Source organism: Anser brachyrhynchus, assembly GCF_964034855.1.
Source record: "Anser brachyrhynchus genome assembly, chromosome: 7".
NCBI classification, from domain to species: Eukaryota; Metazoa; Chordata; class Aves; order Anseriformes; family Anatidae; genus Anser; species Anser brachyrhynchus.
Window position 1 is genome coordinate 24,332,565 of NC_137701.1, and position 26,235 is coordinate 24,358,799.

The window sequence follows — 26,235 nt, forward strand, 5'->3', positions numbered from 1 at the left end:
CGTGGCGGGCCGTAGGCGTGAGGGCGAGCTGCGGGGCAGCGAGGGACGGCCCGGGGGGCCGCTCAGGCAGCGGGGAGCCGCGGTGGCACCCGCGGTGCTTGTGCTACCACACGCCCCCGCCTGTCACAAGGGCACCTGGAGCTCGTGGGAGCAGGGGCCGTCAGAAGGACGCGGCTGTTAAATGGCGCTGACTGGAATCTGGTCTGAAACTGACTGGAATCTCGTCTGAAACTGTCTGGAATCTAGTCTGAAACCGACTGGAATCTGGTCTGAGGCGCTGAAACCGCTTTGTCGTGAAGTCCCGCACCTTCAGTTTGGCCGTAGTGCAGGGTCAAGTTGTGGCTACGTGGCCCCTGTGCCTCATAACTACACAATGTGATGGCTGAGGAACCAAAGGGAGTGTCATCAAGTCAGTAAAAGAATGATGAATTGAAACAGTAGTACCATATGTAATCGCCTCAAAAGTGGTGTTATAGGAATTAAGAGGATTGAGAGAAGAGCAATATGCTGGTCATATGTATGAAACATCACAGCAGCAGAAATGGGAAAGAGTGGTAATTTTTACCACACAAAGAAGACAAATAGGACATAAGATAAAAGCATGCGTAGTGATGAATAATGCAGAGAAAGCCAACTGGATTTTTGTATTACCCTTATGTTACACAGGACCAAAAAAAAATTAAAAATAGGAGAACATGAGGCTGAGGAAATAATTTTTCAGACACTATGTGACTGTTCTGGAACTGAGTGCTTCAGGAACTTTTTATGGCTGAAACAATACAAGTGCATATATATATCTAGTTACCAAAATATTACAAATATTTTAGAAGGCATCGAACAATTTAAGAACCTAAAAAGCAACATTTTAGGTTTCCATAATGAATGTCCAAGAACAGCATTACAGTTTGGTTTTGAGAGCTCCTTCAAGGACTGAGAATGTGAAATTAGAAGATGATCGGCACCTATGCTCACAAACAACTAGTTGAAGTAAGTAAAAACGCATTGTGTTGTAAATTGCACTGACATACCCATAGCCACATACAATCACCCCTTCCATGACACTTTAGCAATCTTGGAAGTCTTAGTTTTTTTATACTGTGATGAGTAAAATGAATCAAAAAAGCAGGAAACTCAATTAACGTGATACATACTGCCTTTTAAGAGGGGTAATCCTTCTGAAAAACAATATTCCCATAATTGTCTCCCCTGTGCCTTTTCAGATCTTTACCAGGCTGAATCGCTAGAGCCAATTCTCAGAAGATTCTTAAAACGCTGAAGGACTGAAATTTAGTTTATATGATGACTGTCATTTCTATTTCATGTTATTAAGGCAAAACCTATTAGTGCATTTTATCGTTGCAACAACAGCCAAATTATTCAGGAAAAAAAAGTGTGTGTGTATATCAGTGTATGTTTCTCTCATACAAAAGAAAATTTGAACCCTGCTTCAAAGTGGCAGTTACATTCTTTCTTATTTAACCTTGCTAAACTTGAGTTGTGATAGTCTTGTCATTAATATTGTGAGACATTTGAGTATTTTAATGTTCCCTGTTCTAAAAAAAAATACATTAATAAGGTAAAGTATGAATTAATTGAACTGAAATGCATTATAAATTTTCTTAATTTGTACTGTGTTTTTGAGAGTAATCCTTTTATTCCTCTCTGTTCACTGGAATTCTGACACCTTAGTGAGGAATGCTCATTACATTTTGATTTTTACTCTGCAGTCTTGTGTCTTTTTGGAACTCAGCAGTTATGGAGAAAAATAAAAAACCTACAAAAATCTTTATGAAAATGTAGCAGTCTCACGAGTTAATGTGTATGACAAGAAAAAGCAACATAGGTAGATTTTTGTAATTTACCTGTATCCACTGACTTTAACGAGCTATGTCATTTAAAACCATCTGAAGGTTTGGGCCTTCTTCTAAATACAAAGTGAAACAGACTTTCATTGTTATTCCTAATTACATTTCAAGTCATACTATTGACTTTTTTAATATATACATTTATTGAAATGTTATAAATAATATAGTTACAGAAGAAGAAAAAAAAAGAAAATAGGAGAAATATTTACATTAGAAAGTATAGTGAATTAATTGGATACATAGAGCAAGTATCATAGTTGGTACTTACGACAGATGGTATTTTATATTTTGATATAAAAAAGATATATTCTTAATCGTATATGTCAAAGAAAAGAGACCATATGTTGTTAAACACTTCCAAATTGTTATTTAATCTGAAGGACACTCTCTTGCATGCTACTGAATCCCTCATTGTTTTCGTCTAACCAGCACTAATCCATAGAAGATTTTTATTTATTATTTTGCTGTAATGAAGCACTGAATTAAAATGTTCAAGATTTGTTCTTTTTTCTTTTTTATTACTTGCATGGCTGTTGAAAATGATGGAAGCTAATTTTGATTGAACCCTTACATTCTTCCAGTTTTCTTCATATTGAATTATCCTTGTTTGTAGCAAAGTGATCAACAGGAATCAGGCTTACTAAGAGATCAAACTATTTTTTCCTAACTTCCTGTTTAGCTGAAATGTGATTTTCCCCCAAGTCTGTTTATGATTTAGTTAAAGCAGCAATAATAATGCAGCTCTGTAATTAACGAGCGTAATTTTACAGATCTGAGTGATGAAATTGAAGAGTTGTCTACAGAACTTGAGGAATACACTGAGATTGGCCACCGTTTTCTTGCAAATCATGTACATAAACAGAACGCTAATTGTGCTAAGACAGGAGGAAGTGTCCAGGTCTTTATTAGTATAATATATATATTAAAAAAAAAAAAAGAAAGAAATTTTGTAAGTCTGGGATTCGAATACAATGTGTGCGGTAGGATCAGATGGCATATTAGAGTTGTGGACAACCACATCTACATTTAAGCATACAAACCAGCACAGGGAATGCATGTACACTGGGGCGTACAAGAGCTGACTTCATCCTTGTAAGGGAATAACAGTGTCAGAAGCAGCACACTTGTCTGGTTGGTTTGTTTGTTTGTTTAGCTTTGAACTATGTTTGGTAGTCAAACATTGAAAAAATAATAGAGGAATGGTAGTTTTTTAAACTGCAGCCTTTTACCCTGGACTGAAGCTCTGTACATAAGGATTTGGCAGACCTGTATACAGGGAAATGGTTTCTTCTGTCATACTTGGCGAGCACTCAAATGGTTAGAAGTGCTTAGGATGACCTCTGTGACATCCACAACAGCTTGTGAAATGCCTGCACAATTCTTTGCTGCATACAGAGTAATAAGTGGCTTTGTCACAATGAATAAAATTTTACAAGAATATGGGTTAGAGACAGTAAATAAGAGTGAGATTACTTTTTTCAGCATTCTCAACATTTCACAATCAGCTGCAGAAGGCTGTTAGAGGTTTGAAAGAGGTTTCATTAATCATGAAGCATATGATTAATGAAGACCTGCAAACAAAACTATTTTCATCTCTCCCAGAACATAGACCTGCCCATTAAATCATGACAAGTATAAACCCAGCATCATTTGGGGTGAGAAGAATGGTAGCAAGGTATTTGGATATAATCCATCCCAGTTTAGGAGGTAAAGAATATTAAGAAAGCAAACAATTCCTACTGTATGCCATAACTCCCCCCCAAAAAAATGGAGCCAAAAGGTGTTGTTTATATTGAAAGTTTCAGTATTCAGCAGTCAATACACACTTCATATACAGTCCTACAGGAAACTGGACTTTTGTCTTTTTATGTCTATTTAAAGTGATGGCTGAGTTGTGAGAACTATCTACAAACCATCTGGAGAAGATAAGGCCAAGAAAAAATCAGTCTTGCTGGAAATGCTTGTGTTGGGGGTGTCTATGGAAAATTTTTATGAGGCAACAGAGAAGTGGGTTTGTGTCCCTGGCAATTGCAAAGGTGCTACTCTGTGATAGACAGATTATTTAAATAACTGTGTAGAAGACTGTAAATTGAAGACTGAAAATCAAGAGAAAGGTGGTATGTAAAGTGGACATACTGTGTTGTTTTTTTTCTGGATTGCTGTGGGATGGAACAATGTTCAACCCATTTCTTATTTTTTTCTTTATGCAGTGGGAGTTTTTCCACTTGTTTGTGACACAATAAAAATACATTTTACATTTCCTTTAGTACTTAAGACATTCTTGTAGTTGAACTGAAACATTCCTTTACAAAACGCTCTGTAACTGGCACAATGCTTTTTACCAGTCACAGGTAGCAAGAGCTCAGAAATTGACTATTTCTGTCACTTCGGTGGCTATGTCTGTGTTAGGAAGTAGCACAGACTGGTAGGAACAAATCGGGAGGCCTAAACAGGCAACACAATGTTTTTGTCAGATCCCCCCCTCCCCTTTGGATAGCTCCAGTTTAGGCCCATGGATTGAATGAGTATTTGCAGCTGAAGTGTTTTAGGCATGTTCCTGCTCTGCAGTTTGTCATATGAAAGAATTCAGTTCCAGTGTGCTAAGAGCATGGGGCAAACCAAAGCCCCCAAGCGGGGATAACAAGAGAGTTTTGCTTTAAAAGCATGCTCCTCATCTAAACTTAAACATGCATCACCTAGATGCATGTCATCTTTTTTTTTTCTTTTTTCTTTTTTTTTTTTCTTTGTGGCAAAACTTAACCCACAGTATGAAAAGAAAACGTCAGAAAGCTGGAGGAGAGTGAAATGAGATTGAAGAAGGTGAGGTCCTCCACATTACTACTCATGGCATGCCCAAAGCACTGCGTATATACAATATGTTCTATGGAGAGCCTGAGGGACCTGTAAACTGCTAGATAAAACCCATTCAGTGAATATTTTGATCCTCACAAGAATGTCACTTGGGAAAGGCACATTTTTTACAAGGAACCAGCTGCCAGATGAGACCATTGACCATTGTTAAGATCTTTAAAATAAAGCCAAGTAATGTGAATTGGAGCAGTTAACAGATGGATGAATTACTTGTGATATAAGTGATAACCAAGTCAAAGCAAGGTGAGAAAAGGACTTGACATTGCAAAGAACAGCGGATATTTGCAGGGCTAGTAAAGACTGCTTCCCAAATAAAAGTGTTAGCTAGTGGTGAAGGAACTGGAGTGCATCTAATTAAAAATGCATACCAAAGCATAAAGAGAAAATACAAGGGTAAACAAATGGCAGAGACCAGACTTGTTTTCAATAAATGTAAAATCAATCACAACATGGTGAAAAGGTCCCACACAAGAGGTTCAGTGTCCTGTATACAATGAAAGCAGCCATTTTGCAGAAAATAGATTGCTCTCAACTCAACTTGTGAAGATACGCTACAGAAAAGCTGTTCAAGATTGTGCTGCTGGAAAACATAACAATGGTGACACCAGTGAAAGTAGCTATAATGCCTTATTAAAGGGATAGTACGGATGGTGCTGTTCTATAAAAATAGATTTTCTGCTCAGCCAGAACTTTTTCCTTTGAAACTGCATCACAAACACAGATGCAATTTATAGATTTTGGAAATTATCTGATGACACAAAAGTAATAAAGAATTTTTATGTAGATTCACTCCACAGTGCTCTCTGTAAATTAATTAAACCTGTGGAGATTGCACTAATAATCACAGTGGTGTAGCAGAGAATAAGGTAGTTGCAGAGTCTTGATGCCTGTACAGAATAAGGTTCTGTTTGTTGTTTGTGATTTACGTTGTTACTTAGGAAGTGAATGAACACGTGTTTCAATTTAAATATTAATTGGATCAAAATAATGTATCAAACTTATACATGAAACTCTTGATTCCCTAATTGTTTTCATCTTCAGAGTTATGCAAGTTATTGATGAGATCATGTTTTTCATGTCTTTTCTCTTTAGGATGGTTTCAGTTAACTTGCAGTACACCGAGATATACCCGATGGGATTTTTCCTCATTCGTTGCCCTGGCTCTTTCTTCTTTGTCCTCTTTACAGGACTCTGTATGGGTCCTCTTTATTGTGTTTGGAAATTTTCTGAGAAAATTAAAATTATGAATAGCTAGCTAGATAAATACCAATATTTCTCCTCCTTATTTCATTTAGAAAATAGTCATTTTATTGATTAAATGTATACATTACACCTCAGCCAGTTCAGCTTTTTGTAGTGTGGGTCACTGGCAGAAGGAAAAGGTAAATAACACAATTGTTTCTTGACTAAGCACAACTTGTACTGTTGTCATCATGTCTTTGATGTGTCAATCATAATAAATACACTAGAAGTATGTAGAAAGGGCTTGTTTCATTCTTTCTTGTCATACCTGAATTGGCAGAAATAAGGTTTTTCAGGATTTTATTTTGCCGATTAGGCAAACTCCTTACAAGCATCGTTAGAAATGTAATTTGGATAGGCAGATTACTTTACAACTGACAATAAGCTATTCAGGTGAGGCAAGATGTTTATTTTAGTTATACTGGCTGTCTGCCATAAATAAATACAGTAGCAATTTATCTCATCTCACTAGCTATCTCGATTCCGTTGATTAAAGGCTATAAACTGTCTTTAATTATAAGTTGTAACAGTTGGTATTTGGAGACCTAAATATTTGGGACCATGTGGTGGAAGTTTGAATCTTCATTGTAGAAATGATCTGAAGAAACTCTCTTAGTACTGCCTAGATTTCTAATTTTGACCCTTTTTTTTAATTTCTTTTTTAATTCATATGCGTCCAGATTTTCTTCTGCTTTTAGGAAGCACTTTTTTTGTTTGTTTGTTTGTTTTACTTTATTTTATTTTTTTTTAGATTGAATTACTAAACACATTTTTGTAATATCTTATTCCAGGTCTGGAGCACAGTCCAAGCACCAACTGAACCTAAACCTTTTCTCTCCAAAGGTAGGACGTGAAATTTTTTATCTATTTCAGACATTTATTGCTAAGATAAACAAACTGTAAGATATTTTTATACTCTGCAAAGAAGGTAGATGCAAATATTGTATTTGTACATAGTAAATTTTTATACAAAGATTTGCATATCTGTCTTTTGGTTTCCTAAGGACTAATGATACAACTCTCACTATCAGGTATTTCTGGCATCTTTGATCTGTTTGGTGAATAGTTTATGTTGGAAAAAAAAGTTAATTTAAATTCAATTTAAATTGTATTTTATTTCAAATTTAGTTATTCTGGTAAACAGAGTAAACACGACTCCCTTGTTTATTCTTTCTGTTGAGGTGTTAACCATGACAGTACTGCCTAGATTATTTTATTTTGTTTAACTGATAAAAGTGAGACTAAATCCAGGTAAGTGCAATATCACACAGATAAGCAGAATGTTTGTAGTGAAAGTAAATATGAAAGCTTTGTTCTAATTAAATAAAGATACCGAAACCAAATCATTAAATACAATTAATTTTTAAATACAATTAATATTTAACATTAATTATGTTAAATATATTTTTGAGACTTTTTAAGACCATGTATTTGAATTTACATTGTATGAAAATGCCTTAAATTTTGTTGCGACTACCAACTTGTCTATCTGCCTGATTAAACCAATGTAACTCGTGGAGTAGCCCAGAGAACTTCATGGTTAGCTGTAAAGGACTAGTTATTGAAGTTCAAGAAAAGACTTCTTTATCTCCTGTCTGGTTTTGTTAATATTCAAATTGGTTTGATACTCACCAAAACCTTAAAATACGTCTTTGGCTCTTGTTTTAGTTCAGCAAACTATTCATATCAGTTTAAGGTAGTACCTTTTAACCTGTTTTGACTTGTGGAGTCTTGAAAAAATGCAGTCGACTCCTTGATATATGTTGTTGCTTGACTGACATATTGGTACTGACATCTATGAACTTGCTGTTCTTAATTGCCTTATACAGACTGCTTTAGAAGTCCTATCTAAGAATTAGTCTTACAGGCACTTCTATGCTTAGCCTGCAGATCGCAAATTTGGATTAGTGATTTTAAAATGCTTTGGAGTCTTTGAGTAGTTTTCATGTACAGGTCATGAAATTGCAATGTTCAAAGTAATTGATATATAACATATAATCCATATGGCCTGTGTGCAACAGGGAATTTTGGTGGTATAAATGCAATTGTGAAATATCTGAAAAATATTTTCCTTACAGTAACTATACTCCTTAGAAACTGCCCTATGACATCAGAGCCTTATAATTGTATTTTTGTGTATTTTAGGAATTTTGGGGTTTTGAGTAGTGTTTGTGTATTTAAAATTCCCGCTGCTTTGGCCTTTTTTTAATACCCTTCTCAGCATTTTTCCAACAAACTAATATAATTATTTGCTCCTTTTATTTTAGTTTTATATTCAGTAATGAGAAGTTTCCCTTCTCCACATGACGAGGATATAGAAATAAATTAAATGACAGATTTCCAAGTTACCTGAAAAATAAATTCAAGCAAGAGCAATAATCGCATCTAGCTAACAATTACCCTTTGTGTTCAATACCCTTCTCTCACTGTTTTCAGCAATTGTGGATAGCCTCTAAATAATCACCAATCCATTGTCGCATGTTTCTTTATGGGCACAGATGCTTACAGCTTCTATTGACTGGCTGTAAATAACATCATTTTTAATTAGAAATGCACTGATGTAAAATTACCTGCTCATCTTAGCTCCATCTTTCAGGTAACTGGAGCTGCTAATTACTTTCAAAAACCCAGGTCAAATGCTCACTATCTGAATTCATTAACTCAGCAAAATATGTCTATCTCTGTGAAAAATAGGGAAACTTTACAAATATTTTCAGGGGTCAAATTTTGTGCTCTACTATACCTATTGACTTTGTGTGTTCCTGGTAATCTAGGATTTTATGATAGAAGTAATACATAAATAACTGTTATTCTTCAAATGAGTGGTTGTTAAATTATCTTAAATTAGCTCTTTTTTTTTCTTATATGAAAGACACCAAAATGTATTCTTAATGGTACAAGAAATGTCAAAGCCAGCTCATTGAGATTTTCTCCATACATTCTTTTCGGTTTGTTTCTCAAGTGTGTAAGAGAAAAATGATCCCTAGTACCAACCATCACATGTAAACTACCAAAAAATCTTTTTAAACAATTATCAAAGTTGAGTATAGAGACCAAGTCTTCTGACCCTCTGCAAGAGAGATGTTTTTAAATAAATGTTTTCAAGTTTCAATTATTGAAAAAGCTATTTGAAGCTGTCATAAATTTGCATCTAGCTGACAGTAAGCATGTTGTCTAATCTAGATCTGTATGTTGTGTAAAATATATTGTTATATACACAAATACTTAAGTAACAAAGAATTTTTTAAATGCAAACTGTCTTTACTGTCTAGAAAGATAAGATTAGACTGCCTGCCCTGTGAGAACTAATCATGCTTCCAATTATTTGAAAGTACCCTTGATATTGCAGTTAGTTTTCAAACAGCCGCTAAATGTATAGTTGGTGAGCTATTTACAATATTAATGTGTTTTAGGTCATTTGGTTTGGATAGTAGTTCTTTCAGCTCTTCCTGATCTCTTCCAGCTCTTCCTTTCATTTCCTGAACATTTGTTAAGTTTTCTTCATTACTTACCAGTAAAATTCTAGCTAATCTTGATACTAATTTAAAATTAGCTCCAGATATGTATGTATATTTATATATAAGACTGATGTGGATTATATCAATGTCATGAAAGAGGTAGAACTGGGTTTTTCTTGTTTATGCTATAATATAGGTAAGTTTTGTTCCCCGTTGCTTCTAGAATTATATTTTACTATACAAATTGGGAAAAAAAAACTAATAATATCAAGTCTTTCTTATGACAGAGGAAGCAGCTATCCCTCACATATTTTGAATGAAGTGGTATTTTTAAGGAGGAAGAATCCACTCTGCCTAAATTTGGGCATACAGCATCTATTGCCTTTTGAGGTATTTGTCATTTTGCCAGTTGAATAAGAAGGGTGTTGGGCTTTTTCTTCTTTTCTTTTTTTTACTTTTTTTTCTTTTTTTTTTCCTTTTTTTTCTGTAGAAGAAGCTAGGAATGCTAAATATGCTATTTCATGAGGCTTACTAAAGAATGCTGGTTTTATTTAATTTTACAGTGACTGATGCCAGTAGGAGGGGAAGGCATGTATTATTATGTAGCGTTGCATAAATTTATTTCATGTTTGCATAGAGTATATATTTATATTTCTTTAGAAAAAAATGGTTAAGATAGGTCGTCAAACACAGGGAAATACTGTGAATGTACTGTCATTCCCTTGTAAGAATTACAAAGATATTCTATATGACTCAAGCCATCCTGTCATAAACTCTTCTAAAATGTCCACAGACTAAGACCAGTATTTGGCTATATATTGGCTATATTTATTCTATATTGGTCTTTAAAGCTCAGAAATTACAGAGTGACATTATCAGCTCAGTTGACAGTCGTTTTATTTCAGACAAGAACTGCCACTACCTTTAAGAACAGCTTATAGCAGAGGTCTTGACTACAAATAGTCATCAAAACTCAATGGTATTCTGTATAATAGCTGAATGATAAATTCTCCTTTACTTAATTCTTTACCTAATTCATGATATGGCATTCAATGAGAACCCCAATACTATGATCTACTAACAGCAAGAAGATCTTTTTGGATACAATATTTTACATTTTGTACATTAAACTATCACAGGTAATGGCTATTGAAGAGCTGTATCTCAGACAGACAAAAGAATTCCTCTGTAGTGTAGTATGTAAAAGAGTGATGAAGTTAATAGTTGATTCAGATGAAAAAAGTTAGATTGCAAGATCATTATTATTTATTACCATTGATATTAAATATCTATCCAAGCTGCATGCATTTATTCTGCAAATGTTGGTGGAAAATAAGGCCATGCATATTCCTACAACAAAGCTGTTCATTGTATAATTTAGTTTTCAGCTGAGTCTGAACTTACTGCAGGTGAAAATAAGATGATCCAGATCTGTCAGCACTGATATACATGTAGGTGGTTCCATTATTATAATTTGTGAAATGCTCACAAGCTGTCTTTGTGAGGGTGCTTATATAGAGTAATGTATTAAAAAGAAGCAAGATGTTCTACCTTATGATGGCATTGCAGTTGTGCAGTTTGTGTAAAGCAATCAAATGTTTCTAAAATACATATGGAAAGTTTTTTGAGCAGGAAAATTGAGTGTTATTATTGTGTGATTTTGTGTGTAAGGTAATATTGCATACTTTAAGAAGGAATTTCCTGCTTTTTATGTGACAGATATGCCTCAGCTAAATGGGAACGATAAGTATTTATCAAGTGGATGCTCTTTTCATGAGCTATGAGTTACTATAAGAATAACACTGTTGTTCTTACGTGGAATGTTAGTGTTGCAGAATTGTCCCTCTTTCTTGAATATAGAGTTGTTGTGCTAGTATCAGTAGGTCTTCTGGACTTTTTTTCACTGTTTCAAGAAGACCACTCAGCTTCTTCCAATCTTTTCTTAAATTATCCTTGTAGCTCTTATTTAAATTAAATTTTCAGTGATGAGCATGAACAGTAGGTTTAATATTTGTTAGAAACATTCTGCAACTCTGATTAAAATAAATGGTCAAACAAAACACATACTTCAAATATCTACCTTTGATAAGCTTATTTAAAAAAAAAAAAAGCTTTTAATTATAATATGACAATATAACCAGATGCAATCCATTACTTTACAAGCTGAATTTCAGTTTCCCCCTCACCCCTTCCCTTCATTCCCTCTCTGTTATAGTAGTAAAACAAAGTTTATATGAAGAGGTCATTCATTTTATTAAGACTGGCTAATATACCCAGAAAATAAAGGACAAGGTATTGGACTCATGGTCTCTTCATTGAGTCATTCTGTCTCATTTACTTTCAGTGAAGCAAAAAGAAATAAAATGTTTCTGAAATTACAAGGATTTAAGCTTGCACCCTTGTAACTGCACGGATATGCCATTTTGGAGCTCTTCTTGGGGTGTTTGGTCCACATGTGAATCCATGCTTGGGTTTGAATACAGAAATTAGCCAGCTACATAAGCCGGTAAATTCATTATGAAAATAGGATGAGTTCATAGTCACTTAAAATGTGACAATCCCATGAGTGCTTAACAATATTCAATACTTTACTCACATGATTATAGATGCCTTTGGGTGAAAAGGGCTTTCCTAATCTGTAAGAAGTTGCTTGATGAGCACCTAAATGAGCAAGAAATTCTTCATTATGTGAAATTAAAGGCAAAGTATATATGACCTATCCTTGAAAACAAAATTCCTGCACTGAAGTGTAATTGACAATGTAAAAAAATAAAGTATTGATAAACAGCTTCTAATTCTGTCACTATTTTTTATCTACCTGAAATGTGAATGTTGGATCCATCGAAGTTTCAAATAAATAGCAGCTCTGCTTTTCTCCTTTTTAGTTCTGGCCAGTGTGCCATTTTTGAAATATTCAAACAAAGAAACCACAAACCGCTAGTCACACCACAATACCAGCTTGTGTTTACATTTTCAGCTCTCCAGATCATGATCCTATTGAGCGCACATAGAGCGAGTGCGTGTACACGCGCCCATCCACCATCAGGGGAAACGAAACTGTAAACACAAGCTGGTATTTTGGTGGGGGCACACTAATATGGCGGTTGGTGGGGTCGGAAGGTGGAGGGTGAATTATGGATCCAGAATTTCCTTGTATTTTTCTCTTTAAGTCAGACTGCTTGCACAGTAACTGCTTTTCAAACTGAAATGTTCAGTTGTTTTAGAACAGTAGGGCCTAGTTTTGTTAATTTTAAACTGTATATTCAGACTTGAACGGAGATGGATGAAAGCACTGATACTTGACTTACTTAAACTAGGCAATGAAATACAAACTATACTATGGGACATTCTGCTTGCCTGAGTGTGTGGTCGGCAGGAATGTTCTCACAGTCTTTACCATTTTTTGATTCTTTGGTGAACCGACTAGCAAATTATCTCGTTTAGTATTAAACCAAACGCTAAAGAAATCATAAAAAAATAATAATATGGTGAGAGAAAAATGGCTCTCTTTAAACTTGTAGAATCTGAGATTTATATTTGAATGTTAACTGTTCAGGTACGAAACACCTGATGGGCAGACTGAAGAGATGAGATGTATTTAATTAGGTATCTCTGAGATCTTCTCAATGTCATCTCTTGCTTAATTTAAATATGTCTGCAAGTCTCTAGTCTTTTTTTTTTTCCTTAATCAATGAAATTGTATTCTTGAACTAGAGTGCCTGAACAAATCTTTTATCAGGAGAAGACTTGGTTTTGCTGCTTACAGATAAGATGTTGCCATGAATCTTTATGGGAATCTCGTCATGAAGATACTTTTCCTACTGTATGACGTTAATAAGGTCTTCTTCTGGCCATTTGTAACCATTTTATCCTGCCTTCTCCAAGGAGGAGGAGAAAGAGCAATATTGTGGAAAGAATATTGCTGCTTTGAGAGGACACAACTTTTTAATGCATAATAAAGCCATGGCTTTCAGAAACAAAACAGAGATATGTGACAAAAGGAAGGCTGTTGTCTTCAGAAGGAAAATAGTTTCCCTCCAAAATCTAACTAGTCTGGTAGCTTCTCCTATCCTGAGAGCAGCATGGCCTAATTTTCAGTCCTGCTATCATATTGCCGTGTTGTGTTAACATTTCTGAGCATTTCTGAGCTCACTCGTCTAAAAGCTATATGCCGTTCTTAATTCCTTAGTATATATTTTAAAGGACTATGAAAGAAAGCAGATTATACATAGTAAAACAGCTACTTTTAAAACTAATTTAAAAAATCAAAAATACTAAAATGTAACCAATCTTTTCCTCAAAAACAGTAAACACGTATTATTATTGACAAGTTTGATTACTTAGCACATAATGCCTGTATTTGTTTTTTTTTTTTTTAACTTTTGTATGTTAAAGGTAGCACAGAACTCAAAAAAATCATAAGCTTTATTGTAAACTCTCTATACATAACATCTTAGTTCCTAGTACGTCTGATTAAATGGAGTGAAGAAGGCTATTTACCTGCTCTTAAAGGACTTGTGAAATTTGGCGGGTGTGTAGTTTGAATATTTGGGATTACTAACAAGAAGAGATTAAACATAGTAAAAGCTTGTCTTTATAATTATAGTGATCCTTTTGGACCACTAATATTCAGTTAATTCAGCAACTAGGTCTGAAAAGTACCACAAGGCTTTAAAAAAATTAAGAACAGCATGGTTAGCATAATTAAGTATAAAACAAAGATATTATCATCTACATCTTTAGATAGTCAGTAGATTTTACCAGAGAGATTACAGAGAGTGCCCCAAAGGGATACATTTTTCTTCTTATTACTGTCATATTTGTGCTGCTAAATCAGTGAGTTTTTTACAGGTAAGCTTTAAGTTATTTCTGGGAAAGTCATGTTTGACTTGGTTTAGCAGAAGCTGAGATTCTCAATATAATCCATCACACATTACTGGGAAATTGTGAGAGTTAGCAAACTACTGAAAGCTTAGTGAAATAAAACTGTTGTAGAATGAATTGGTTTAGGGGCATGAGAGGTCCCATTTCACACTCTTATCTAAATAAATGTCTGATAATATTTTGTTTTAGCAAGTTTCTGTCTTTTTTTTTTTTTAATTTATTTAGATCTTTCTCACTCTGTTAGGAAACAAATGTGCCTCATTTTAGGGGTGATTTCAGCATTCTATCCATCAAGACTTGTTACTTATTTCTCTGGACCTTTCATCTCATTCTGATCTCTCTATTAATGGTCAAGGATCCCACTGAACAGCAGGAAGGAGCTAACCTTTTGAAGAATTACCTAGCCTAAAGACAGAAAGTTTCTGCTCTGGTAGGGCAGAGGAATAGCGATCCACCTAGCAAACCATCAGTACTACAAGAAGATGGAGTTGTAAGAGAGACCTGTTCAGGGCTTTTCCCAGACCTTAAGAAAAAAGTAGTTAGCAAGAAATGATGACCACAAATCTTATTAATGTTTTTGCTGTATGTGTGTTTTCTACTAGTAGCTTTAAAGTGCCATTTTTCTATGAGATCTTGTCCATCCAAACCATAATCTTTTCATTTGTGGCTTCAGAATTTTTTTCTTACATGTTTCTCATGGAGTTATTATAGCATCATACAAATGAATGTTACACAAACCAGTGAAAGTAGTTTAGCTCCAGCAGTAGCTCCAGCAGCATAGCTATTAGTCATATAAAGCTACAACCCTGTTTTTAATACAAATTCCTACTTACATACAGAGCAGAACAAAATAAAATTGGAAATATTGTACATCTAAATGCTACAGCTGGTGGAACTGGCAGAGGTTAGTCACTCTTTAATTCCAGTTAAAAATGCCTTGACAATACAAGACAAAAAAAAAAAAGCCTAATACTAAACTAATATGAACAAAATTCCTAGTCTGCTATGCAATTGAATGATTGGTGTGAAGAAGAACAATGTAGCCAAATCCCACCTGTATACACTTTTGCCTTCTGCCTACTTTTGCCTACTATGATAATTTTGTTTTGTTTATTAATAGAAATAATTACTAGTATAACACTTAACTGAGAAACTGTGGATTGTCTCGTATTTACTACGTATGTATTGCATATGTTTTTATGCAGTATATACAAAAATATGTTCTGAAGTCATATGTCCTTACATAATTTCAGATTCTACATTCAAATTTAGAAGTAGTAGTTAAAATATTCACAGACTATATAGTAAATAGTTTCATTACCTATAGAATCCTGTTTTTAACTTGTAATAAAAACCCAACAGAAGATTGCATTCAGAATTATTTAAATAGAAAATTTCTTCCACAAGAGATATTAAGAGGCATTTCAAATATTTCCAAGTAGCGTGATGCATATTTGCATATAGCAAACAGCAGAGCACTTTGAAAAATGCATTGCATTGAATTTGCAAGTAAATATTTTAAAAATATTTTTTCAAGGGCCAGATTAAATCTTACATTGGTAGAAGTCAGTTCAGCATTAAGTATAGTTATCTAGTAGACTCACACGTATGCCAAGTGGCTGAAAACACGTTAGGTGTAATAAGTTACTATTATTATTACTGTAATTGATTTTGTATCTTTTTTCTTGGGAAAGGGGTATGAAATGACTTGCCTTATGTTTGTTTTGAGGAAGTTCCTTCAGAATTAGATCTTATTTACAGTAAATCTAAGGCTGTGGTTCCACTGAAGCCGAAGCCAATCTAAATGTTGATTGCTGCAAACCCTACTTTTGGCCATATGTTACCACTGCTTTCCCTTGAGCTTTCTTTGCTGTGCTCTTCTTCAGCATTTGTACTGGCACCTTCATTCATCTGACTTTAAAGTAAATATCTTGCAACTCAGTGGCCTGCTACTAACCCAGAAAAGTACATTTTGTAAGACTGGTTTTCTCTCCTGTGGGGTCAGCTCAATACCTATGATGGGGCGGCATGCGACCAGTTTGGGGAACAAAAAAGAAGCAGGGTAATCTCTTTGAATATGGGCCCGTTTATAGACCAGCCTAGCCTAGCTGTACTGTCAGGCTGCAGCTATGCCATGAAACAGCTCACCTCTGTGGGAAGGTGGGGGGTGGCATCATCCAAACACTACTGCTGATGCAAGGGAGTAGGCAGAAACACTTGGCTGTGAGCACACTAGCAGCTCTGATGTGGAGCAGTTCACAGTGTCATGGAACTGCAGCTGTAACTAATGAAATTAGAGATGTGGCTATATGTTGCTCAGGAATTGTTAGAAAATGTTAGTTTTTCATTTAAAACCATTTCACGTTTATATTTAAACAGAAATAGTGTAGTAAGGGGTTAAATGACTACTTGTGTTGTTTTAGGGTGGCATACTGGAATGGTTTGAAATTAGTCTTCTAACATCATTCAGTTATTCAATTATTGTACAATAATTGTTGTATAATTATTATAGTTAATATTTTTAAAATAGTAAGAATGGGATTTTGAACCTGATTTCTTTGCCATCCATGGAAATTCTGTTTCTTAGAGCAGGATTTGACATTCTGTCAAGTTCCCTAAAACTCACAAGTGACAGCATCTTAGTGCTAAATTGGTCACTCAGCTATGTGTTATAGCAGTAGACCCCAGCAGATTTTAAACATTTAGATCTCTCTGTTATCAAGGCTTTCTTCTCATTAAAGAATGTCCTATTACTGCACCCAAGACTACCAGTACTTCTAGATTTATGTACAAAGCTTTTTTAAAATATAATAAAGCGTTATTTCCAAAGAATTTACAAAAAGAGACTCAGTATCTTAAATTATGTCATACTAATGTGCAGTATTGCATCATCTTAATTATCTTGAAGCATTCTTTCTAAATAGTATTAATGAGGTTAATATCCATAAGAAGACAGATTTAGAATCTCATTGCTAAAACTGGTCAAATAATTCATAATGAATTATTCACCTTGTTTTTTTCATGAACTCTTAGTGAACAGATTGCGATTTTCTCAGAAGAATTAATTATTCAAAGTTATTCACCAAAAAACTTAATAATTCTTGGGCTCAGTTTCTTGGTGAGCAATATATCGTGAACATCTGACTGGCCCTAGTACTGCAGAACATACATAAGTGTTTTTTTTGTGTGTGGGGTTTTTTTTTTTATGTGTATGTGTGTATGTGGTTTCTTTTCTTTTCTTTTCTTTTTTTCTTTCTTTCTTTTTTTTTTTTTTTTTCCCTATTTTGACCTTTCCCTATAAGTTCAGGTCTCTGAGATGAAATGTTTCTAAGACTTCTTTTTTCTCATATCATCTGGGAAACTGTCCCTTTAAATCTGACAGAGAAACACAGTAGCAAGCCTGAAACTTATAGCATACTGTCTCTGCCGTTCTGTTACTAGGTATTGTGTGCTGTACTGTGCTTTTACTTAGTTTTCTATTTCTTACTGTTCAATAGATGACTCATTGTCAATGGATGATGTGCTTTTGTATGTTGAGTTATACATTCAAAATTTTCCTAGAGCTATTACTGAAAATGTTCTGTGTAGGCGAATAATATTTTAGATTACTTATCTAAATAAAGTGATTTCATTTTAATGTGTATTAGTTATCTGTATAATATTCAGAACAAGATTATTTTTTTTCCGCTGTAGTAATGTATATCTATAGGCACATTGCTTTCTCCAGCTCTCAGATATGGAAGGTACCCATCTTCACTGCAATCTCTTCACATTCTGCTAAAATTCTCCAATGGGACAGCTACAGTTGCTGGAAGCCATAGAGTAGCTAGGGTTACTACGGTTTTGCAAAGTTTTTTGGTTCCAGTTTATACTACTTTCCTGTACAGCTCTTTTGTTCTTTCTTGAGAAAAATCCAGTCCTGGAGCTGATTCCTTCTTGCTGAGGAGCAGCTCTGTCTTCCAAGGAGGCAGCATTCTGGGCAATCTCATGGTTCTTTATTATTATTATTATTTCCAGAATTCCCTCTTTTTTTTTTTTTTTTAATTTTATAGCACTTTGATCTACAAAGTTCAAATCTTGTCCTTCAAATACAACAATGTAGTATCACCTTGTAGCATTGGAAGACTCCATAGTATTAAAATGCTTAAATTTTTTAACGAAAATGAAAGCAAGGAAGCAAAGTCTTTTACTTCTGTTTCCATGAATCAAATGGCAATAACCTACTCAGGTAGCCTGTTGGCACTGTAGCTCTTCTGTTACCATCATACTTAACTGACCTGTTTTCCACTTCGACCTTTGCTGTTCACAGTTTCTCTTTAGTAGCAAGTCAGGAGAAGGTACTTGTAAAAGTGCACCCAATTATCTTCTGCCCCAGTGCCTTGGTGTAAAAGTTGAAGGATTGCTTTCTACAACACAAAAATTGAGATTGGGTTGGTGGGCAAAGTTCTGAAATTCACCACAAGTGATTTGTCATTCTTTTCTGTTGTCTTAGGACCATGGAAATATGTTGAGTAATGAAATAGTATGATACTCCAAGTGTAAAGCTGTTCAATGAGTGGCAAAATCCATTTATTATATTTTCTGTATCTCACTATGTCCTTTACTTGTTCTTACTCCCATCCCCTCTGTATCCCAAGTAAATCTTACATCACCTCTACATCTTTTAAAACTTCCTGGACATCCTTTGTCCCTTCAATGAGACACCTCCAGAATATTTCTGTCTTTGGCTGGAGGCTATGGTTTGGGGTTCTGGCCTGCCAGCTAGATTAGAGACATCACGTGGTCAGACTGCCTCAGGAGCACATGGGGGTTTTTTTTGGTCTACCAGATGCTGCCAAATAGAACAAATAATGGTTGCATTCTTTTTGCCTTTTCCTTAGAATTTACAGGCTTGTTCTTATACACATAAATTGGAAAAAAAAAAAAAAAAAAGGCAGCAATATCCATTTCTCAAACTTGGTTGAAACTTGCCAATAGATTTAAAAATTATTAGGAGACAGGACATAACCTAAACCCCTTTTTTCCTTGTTGCCTTTGGGGACAAGGGTTTTAAAAAAAATCACTTTTTTTTTCCTAAATGAGGATAAACAATGCCTTACAAATATCTAAGTAGTGTAGTACTCAGCAAATAAAGAGAATATTTATAGTGTTTGCAGTTATATGTGTACCTATATCTGATGCATGTGTTCCTCGGTAACACTTAGGTGGACACTATGCGCAAAGCAGAGAGTGAGGTGAGGCCCTAAAACTCCAGGTGCTGCAGAGCTTTGAGCACCTCGAGTGTTGCAATGCGTACTTCTAACCAAGTGGTGATGAAGGCCCAGATCCTTTTCTCCTAGATCACAAAAATAATCCTGGTGGTTTTGTTCTGAATTTTCCAGACACAGCTGATTTACGTTGAACTGTAAACATCCAGGTTGTTTTTGTAAGGTTGTGCCTTACGTTGTTTGAAATTTTGTGGTCAATGTCATTTAAGCCCATTCTTTAAACTGAGCTGCTGAAGGAGATATTTGTCATCATTAGGACAGCAGAAGAAAAAGTTGTGTGAATGCATTAAATTCTTTAATGGGAAACATATCAGATCCTACGATAGTTAATATAAACGCTGGGAAGCTGATGCGGGTCAATGATACAAACTTTTACACCGTCCTTTTAATCAACTGTAAGAATCCATATATGCTTGTGAAACACTGGGAAAAAAAATAAAAATAAAAAAATTAAAAAAAAGATGTTGAAGGAGTGTTTACAGCCTGGAAGAAGGCACCACAATAACCAGACGAGCGCGGCTTTGACTCCAGCTGACAATCAGACCGTGGGGGATCTGTTTAGATCCCAATGGCTCCAAGTCGCCTGCGGCGCAAAGGTGCGGCGCTGGAAGCGAGCCGCGAGGAGCTGCGTGCTGCGGCCGAACGCCCTGCCTTTGTACGGCTGAGCTGCGGGGCGCCGGCTGCGGGGCCGGTGTTGAGGCCGGGGCCAGGCTCCGGGGCGCTGGTCTGGGTGCCGCCACCTGGGGTTCCGCGGTCCGGGCTCCCGAGCTGCGATCGTGAGGCGCCGCCGCTCGCAGGCGCCGAGCCCGCGCTGCTCGGAGCCGCGACGCGAGGGGGGCGCGGGGGCCAGGGGCGCCACGGCCCAGGGCGCCGGCAGCGAGAGGGAACGACGCCGGGGAGAACGAGGGAGCGAGCGGGAGCGGGGAAGGCGGCCCCGGCCGGAGAGACGCCCCCGGCGAGCGGCAGCGCGGGCAGTGGCCGGCCTGAGGGCCGCCGCTGAGGGAGGGAGCCGCCCGGAGAGAGAGACGCCCGCTGCTCGTCCTAACCCCAGCCGGGCGGGGATTTTCCTCCTGAAAAGAGGAGTGTCGACAGTTCGCAGATTATCGAAAACATTAGCTAATCACCCCACGCCTGTCCTAGAGGAGGCAGACAGACAGACACTGTGGAAAGCGCTGGGGACGGGCTGGTGTGAAACGCAGTAGCCCTGGAAAGCCTTTCCAGCTCCAGCCTGCTAGTAAAGAAAAGGATCATGTGAGGCTCCTTTGAAAGCAAATGTTCTGACTAAAGCAAGCAACTGCATTAATTGGGAGGCTTGTATTCATACATGCTGGGCTAAATAAAGCAAGCTGGTTTGCTGCAGCAGGCTGGGGAAAATTTATAAAACTAATCCTTTCAATTACTTTGTCGGTGATTAGAGTATCCACAACAAATGCACGGTCCGAAGAGTTTTTGCACGCAGCATTTTTTTTTTTTTCAGGAACAGGACAAGCATCCTAAGCAAAAGAAAATAAACAAACAAATAAATCGGGGGGTGGGGAAGGAATGGCCACGATTGCCAAGCCTGGAAAGCCGAAGCTACAAGGTATCCCCTTTTTATGGCATTAAGTTAACTTTCCTGCTGGAGAGAAACTCGGCAGGACAACAAAGCTTTGATCTTTGTGTGAAGGAAGAAAGTAATGGAGTGATAGGCTCTCCAGAGGGTAATTATTCCTTGGCCGCTCAGACAAGAAGTTCCCTGTCACTGTTAAGGTTAATATTAAGGTAGCTCCGCTATACTTTCCCATATTAAAAAAAAAAAAATCCTCCCCAGAATGTTATACTATTAATTGCCAATTTGCATATGTGTGCAGCTGCTGTTTTGGCTCCGATCTTCCATCCGATAAGCTTGCTGGAGGTATCACAGAGCACTTGGCAGCTTTCCTATTTGAAAAGAAAGCCTTCCTAACTACAGAACAGCTGATAGTCTATCAGTGATAGACCCTGATGGCGTGAATTACAATTACACTACTTTTCACACTAAATCTGGGTGATAGCTACTTGGAAAGAAGTTTCATCATTTTTTACCACAAACTGGAAAAAGAATTACATGGTCATGCTGTGCTTTTAAAGGCAGTTTGGTTCACTTTTGTCTATTTAACACCTAATTCCGAGGAGTCCATAGGCATCTGGAGATCTGAACGTCGCGTAATGAATTCACTGTTTAGATGGGAGATTTTTTAAATCTACCTCAAATTACATTTATTAACAAGGCGAGCAGGAAGTGTTAGAGTTGTTAGACGCTTCATTTATTAAATAATTTGTGGGTATTTTCAGTTGTCATATCCAGAGTCATGGGGGTTTACTTATTTTTTAATTAGCAATTCCAAAACAATGCTACTGCAATTTAACAATTCATCACGTAATCTGGGGCTGTTCAGTTCAGCCACTAATGCTAGATAATTCAGATTGTTATTTTGATCTGTTTATAACTCATTTTGTTGTGATAAGAGAACTGCTGCCTTGAAATTAAGTGGCACGATTTTCTATGGACCTTGTTGCGACCTGGAAGCTCACTATATAGTCTTTGTCTACCTATTTCTTAACATTAAACCTGGTATTCCAAAGCAATAGTAATTTTTTAAAAAATCACTTTTTTATTCTCTCACTTCACGATCGGTCTATATTTCGCCTTAGTATGTTTTCATATACCAGTGCGGAGGAGGAGGTGGGGGAAATGCAAGTGTCGAAGTAAATTTAATTGTAAGAGTAAGTCACCCACGTTGCTGCCGAGGTCACGACGTCTAAACTTTTTCTTTTATATGTCAGCAAGTTAATTTAGCGAGGTGCTGCCCTGGTAGTTAAATGTGGCTGTTTAAATGTATTAAAAGGTATGGTGGAAAGCCTGACTCCTGACGTAGCTAACCTAACAGAAAATAGACTTTGTTTTCCTTTTTTAGTTGCTTGCTTTATTAGATTTCTCACTCTCGCAGATTATCCAAAAACTACCCATTGATTGATCGCCCGTAGAGCTGCATTTGGTGTAAAGAAAAACTTCACAGCTTTATTGGCTCCCAGGAGACAAAACAAACATAACAAGATATTCGTATTAATACAAACAATGCAACAAATGAGAAAAATCATCACATTTAAATAAGACGGTAAAGTCAGTCCAGTGTACATCCCATCTTCTGATATACCAGACATGGCAGATCAGCTAATCACCAGCGCTCTCAGGCACGGGTCCCTATGGGAGTTGCATTATTGCTCACAGCATCTCAGCAGAGTGAACACAGGCAACCGAAGAAAATGCCACCGAATAAACTTTAAGAACCCAGTTTAGCGGTATTTCACTGCAGATTTGCGACTCTAAACAAGGAGGATGCGATTAGTCCGTTTCTTCAAAAACGTTTTGAATTGTAATTTGTGGAGACTTGGACCTGGAAGCTGTTACTTTTTTTTTTTTTTTTTTTTTTTTTTTTTAGGGCACCACACAACTAATCATAACAAGGCATTTATTTTGGGAAGAGAAAGCGAGAAGATTCAAACTTTCTGCCATTTTTTCTGAAGACAAAGAAAGGGACGTGCTCCTTTAGCCTTACTAAAAGAGTCCAAGGAACAGGTTTTATTTTTAAAGAAATAAATTTCCCTTCTGAACACAAAGATGCCCCCACCTATAAGTGCCACGAACCTTCTTTTTAAAAGAAAGCTAAAGCCCTCTTAGCTTCATCTCGAAAAAAAAATCTTACTTGATATATGCTTAGAAGGAAAAGGGAAAGGAACCGTTTTTGAGGACAGTAAGTCAAGTCAGTGTTATTTCCTACAAACTCTTTATCAAAAGACGCAAACGGTCTGTTATATAGTAACATTTTCTTCACCGGCATTTTCTTATAATAGCCATTTTCTTCACCCTATAATGGAAAAGTCACTTAGGCCCAGTGGGAAATACAGACCTTCAGAAATGCTGTGGGAGTCTTATCATCCTCATAGTCTTGTTACCCGCACGCAAAGAGCCGGGTAATTGCTGTTCTGCCATTCTAGTCATCTCTTCTCTTCGATAAACTGACTAAAACCAGAGTGAAGCTGGATTTGTTGGCCACACAATTCCCTTGAAACCCATAAGAGGTCTGGCACTTCTGGGATTCTCATCACGTTCCAGGTCTTGCATCCATTTTCTACCGTATGGTGGGGTCGAAAAAAGCGGAAGGGACTGCCTTTTATTTTTGTGTCTGTGGCGTGTTTGGGCCGGCTGGGCATTGCTTGGCATTCCTGGTATTCTATATGGAATAAAAAGCCAAACAAACTTATAAATGCTTACTGCAGTTCCGCCCATTGACGTTACCATGGTCTTGTGAACTTGAATGCATGACCACATTCTCTCTGCTAATAACATTCATGTTGGTCTTCTTTCACACTTGGCCGTCTATAGGGGTACACGCTCGCCACTCCAGCGCATTGCCCAGAGCGTGGGGTGCACAAGACATCCAGCAGCGGGGTCATCATTGCCTCCTTCCCGTGTAGGTCAGTAAGTTTCACCGAGGAGCAGCACGCACTCGGTCAAACAACACAACAAGCATGTAAACTAAGTTAACTTTAGAATAATTTGCAAAGCATTCAGCATTTTGTCCTCTTCTTAGAAGAGGCATTCACAGATCACTACACATGTATCTTCAAATAGTTGCAGTTGCAATCATGACCTATAATCCCGAGCTATCATTACACGAAGTAAATTTGAAAATGATGACTCTTAAAACTTTGTTAAAGCGTATGAAGCTATTTCATGACTAACTGATATATTATCTTGTACTGCTTTCCAGCTACATATTCCGCTCAGATTTATGTTGCCTGGAATATGCATGTTCTTGCATATAGACATGAAATTGTATATTTATATATATATATTTAAAAGTTTGGAGAAATGCAGGGAGCACTGTGCTGAAGGAGTTTTGAGAAATGATACGAAAGAATGAAAGGAAGTTTGAGTGGTAGAAGAAAATCTGCTATTCCCATTCCGCGGGCAGAAGAAGGGCTAGACCTGGCAGGCTGACGCTGGGAGAGTTTTATCATTCCTGGAATACTTAGGGGCACTAAACTCCCTGAGTAAGAAAATCAGATGAATCCGTTTTAATTAGGGATCTTCCTGTTGCTACTGTCTTGTATCACTTGAGGCAACTGGGAATCTAAAAGTAACAAGCTTATTTGATCCGTATCAACTGCAGTTAAATGGACACATGGATGAGAACTCTATTAAAAAATCAGTGTATGCGATTTTGGCTGCTGAGCCTCCGTGGGCTTTCACATCTCGGATGGCATGGAGCCCGAGGTTTCTCTCCAGTGCTCCTATTGAGCTTGGACGTGGCTTTTTTACGCCCCCACCCTTATGTCCAGAGTTATGTACATGTTTCCACATATTAAAAATGCAGTCTCCACCGCTCGGATTGACAACACTAGCGGAGCCTCTGCAGACGTTGCCGTCCCCAGGTCTGTGTGCGCCGCACCGTCTGGCCGCAGCCAGCTCCTCCGAACTGGTGCCGTGCTGGGAGGTCACCCGCGTCCGGCTGCAAGGATATTTTTCTCCCGCTCACTTCATCTTCTGGACCTCCTCCTCCAACTGCTGCAATCCCTTTAACCCAGCAAACCCCTCCAGCGCTCGGCTGTTGATGAATTGGTGGGTCGGGTGCCCTTTCACCTGGTTGCCACCTCTGGAAAAAGTGCTAATGGACATTTGGAGATAGGATTCTCGCCCGACCGCAGACTCACTTTGTGCTGTGCAGGCACGGTCTTGTCGCACAAAGGCTCGGCTCCGCACACCGCCTGCACGCACACCCTTTCTCATGCACGCTGACCCTAGCAGTACTTTGTGAGGTCTCTCGGGGCACCTGTAGCAAGCAGATGTGGTGCCACACACAGCTCGCCATCTCAGCGGCTCCTTCACTCCGGTACCCCGCGTCCGGGAGGAACCCGTGCGCAGGAGCCTTGGGACGGCGAGAAGGGCAGTTAATCACTACAAAACCAATCAGGACATTGTTTGTCACTCCTTTGCTCACGGTCAATTATAAAGAAGAAGCTTCCCATGGCAGCGTGTCGGCAATGGCAGGATGGGTGGCGGTGCCGCTGTCCGGGCTGCCTTCCTTCACCCATCATTACCTAGCAAATGAGCCGGCTAGCTGGTGGGCAGGTACAGAAGCCCTGGCAGGCAAGCAGGAGAAGAGATTATTTTTGCATATCTTCTGTGAATCTCCTGGGAATTCAGTGGCGTTCCTGATCTCCAGTGCTTGTAATTAAGAGGATGGCATCTTTGGGCTGGAGAATTCCGGAGAAAATCATTTTCACGGCACCTAGAGGGCTTGATGTCGCACTTGATGACAGATGGGAAACCTTTATGAAGGCTCCGTAACCTTTTGCCCTGAGAGACTATACTTTTTGACACTGCCGGATTAAGGGGATATAGATGTTTTTACTCGGGTGATAGTGTGGTGATTTTTTAAAACAATGAGTCATTTAATAAAGTATTTTAATGAACTGTGCAAACGGCGAAAACCTGACAAAGCTTGTGTCACTGCTGAGAGCGAAAACATAACTATTAACCGTAGAGTGTTTTGCCTATGGAGACTTTTATACTGCACAGAAATAAGACATAGAAAACACTAGCACACAGGATTTCACGTTTCA

General features: G+C 37.4%; 1 protein-coding gene across 3 annotated transcripts; it reads left to right on the forward strand.

The window, feature by feature from the left end:
• The first annotated feature begins 36 nt into the window (after positions 1-36).
• Positions 37-21,496, forward strand: LOC308198584 (uncharacterized protein). 3 transcript variants are annotated; one of them, XM_080601325.1, is made up of 3 exons: positions 37-987; positions 6,770-6,821; positions 19,525-21,496. In XM_080601325.1, exon 3 carries the CDS (start codon positions 20,156-20,158, stop codon positions 20,585-20,587), a length of 432 nt encoding a protein of 143 aa, XP_080457451.1. In that variant the 5' UTR covers positions 37-987; positions 6,770-6,821; positions 19,525-20,155; the 3' UTR covers positions 20,588-21,496. The 3 variants fall into 3 exon arrangements, with proteins under 3 accessions (XP_080457451.1, XP_080457450.1, XP_080457452.1); XM_080601324.1 differs by lacking the exon at positions 37-987 and adding an exon at positions 9,724-9,826 and having other exon boundaries at positions 6,323-6,821; XM_080601326.1 differs by lacking the exons at positions 37-987; positions 6,770-6,821 and adding an exon at positions 9,314-9,826.
• The last annotated feature ends 4,739 nt before the right edge of the window (positions 21,497-26,235 follow it).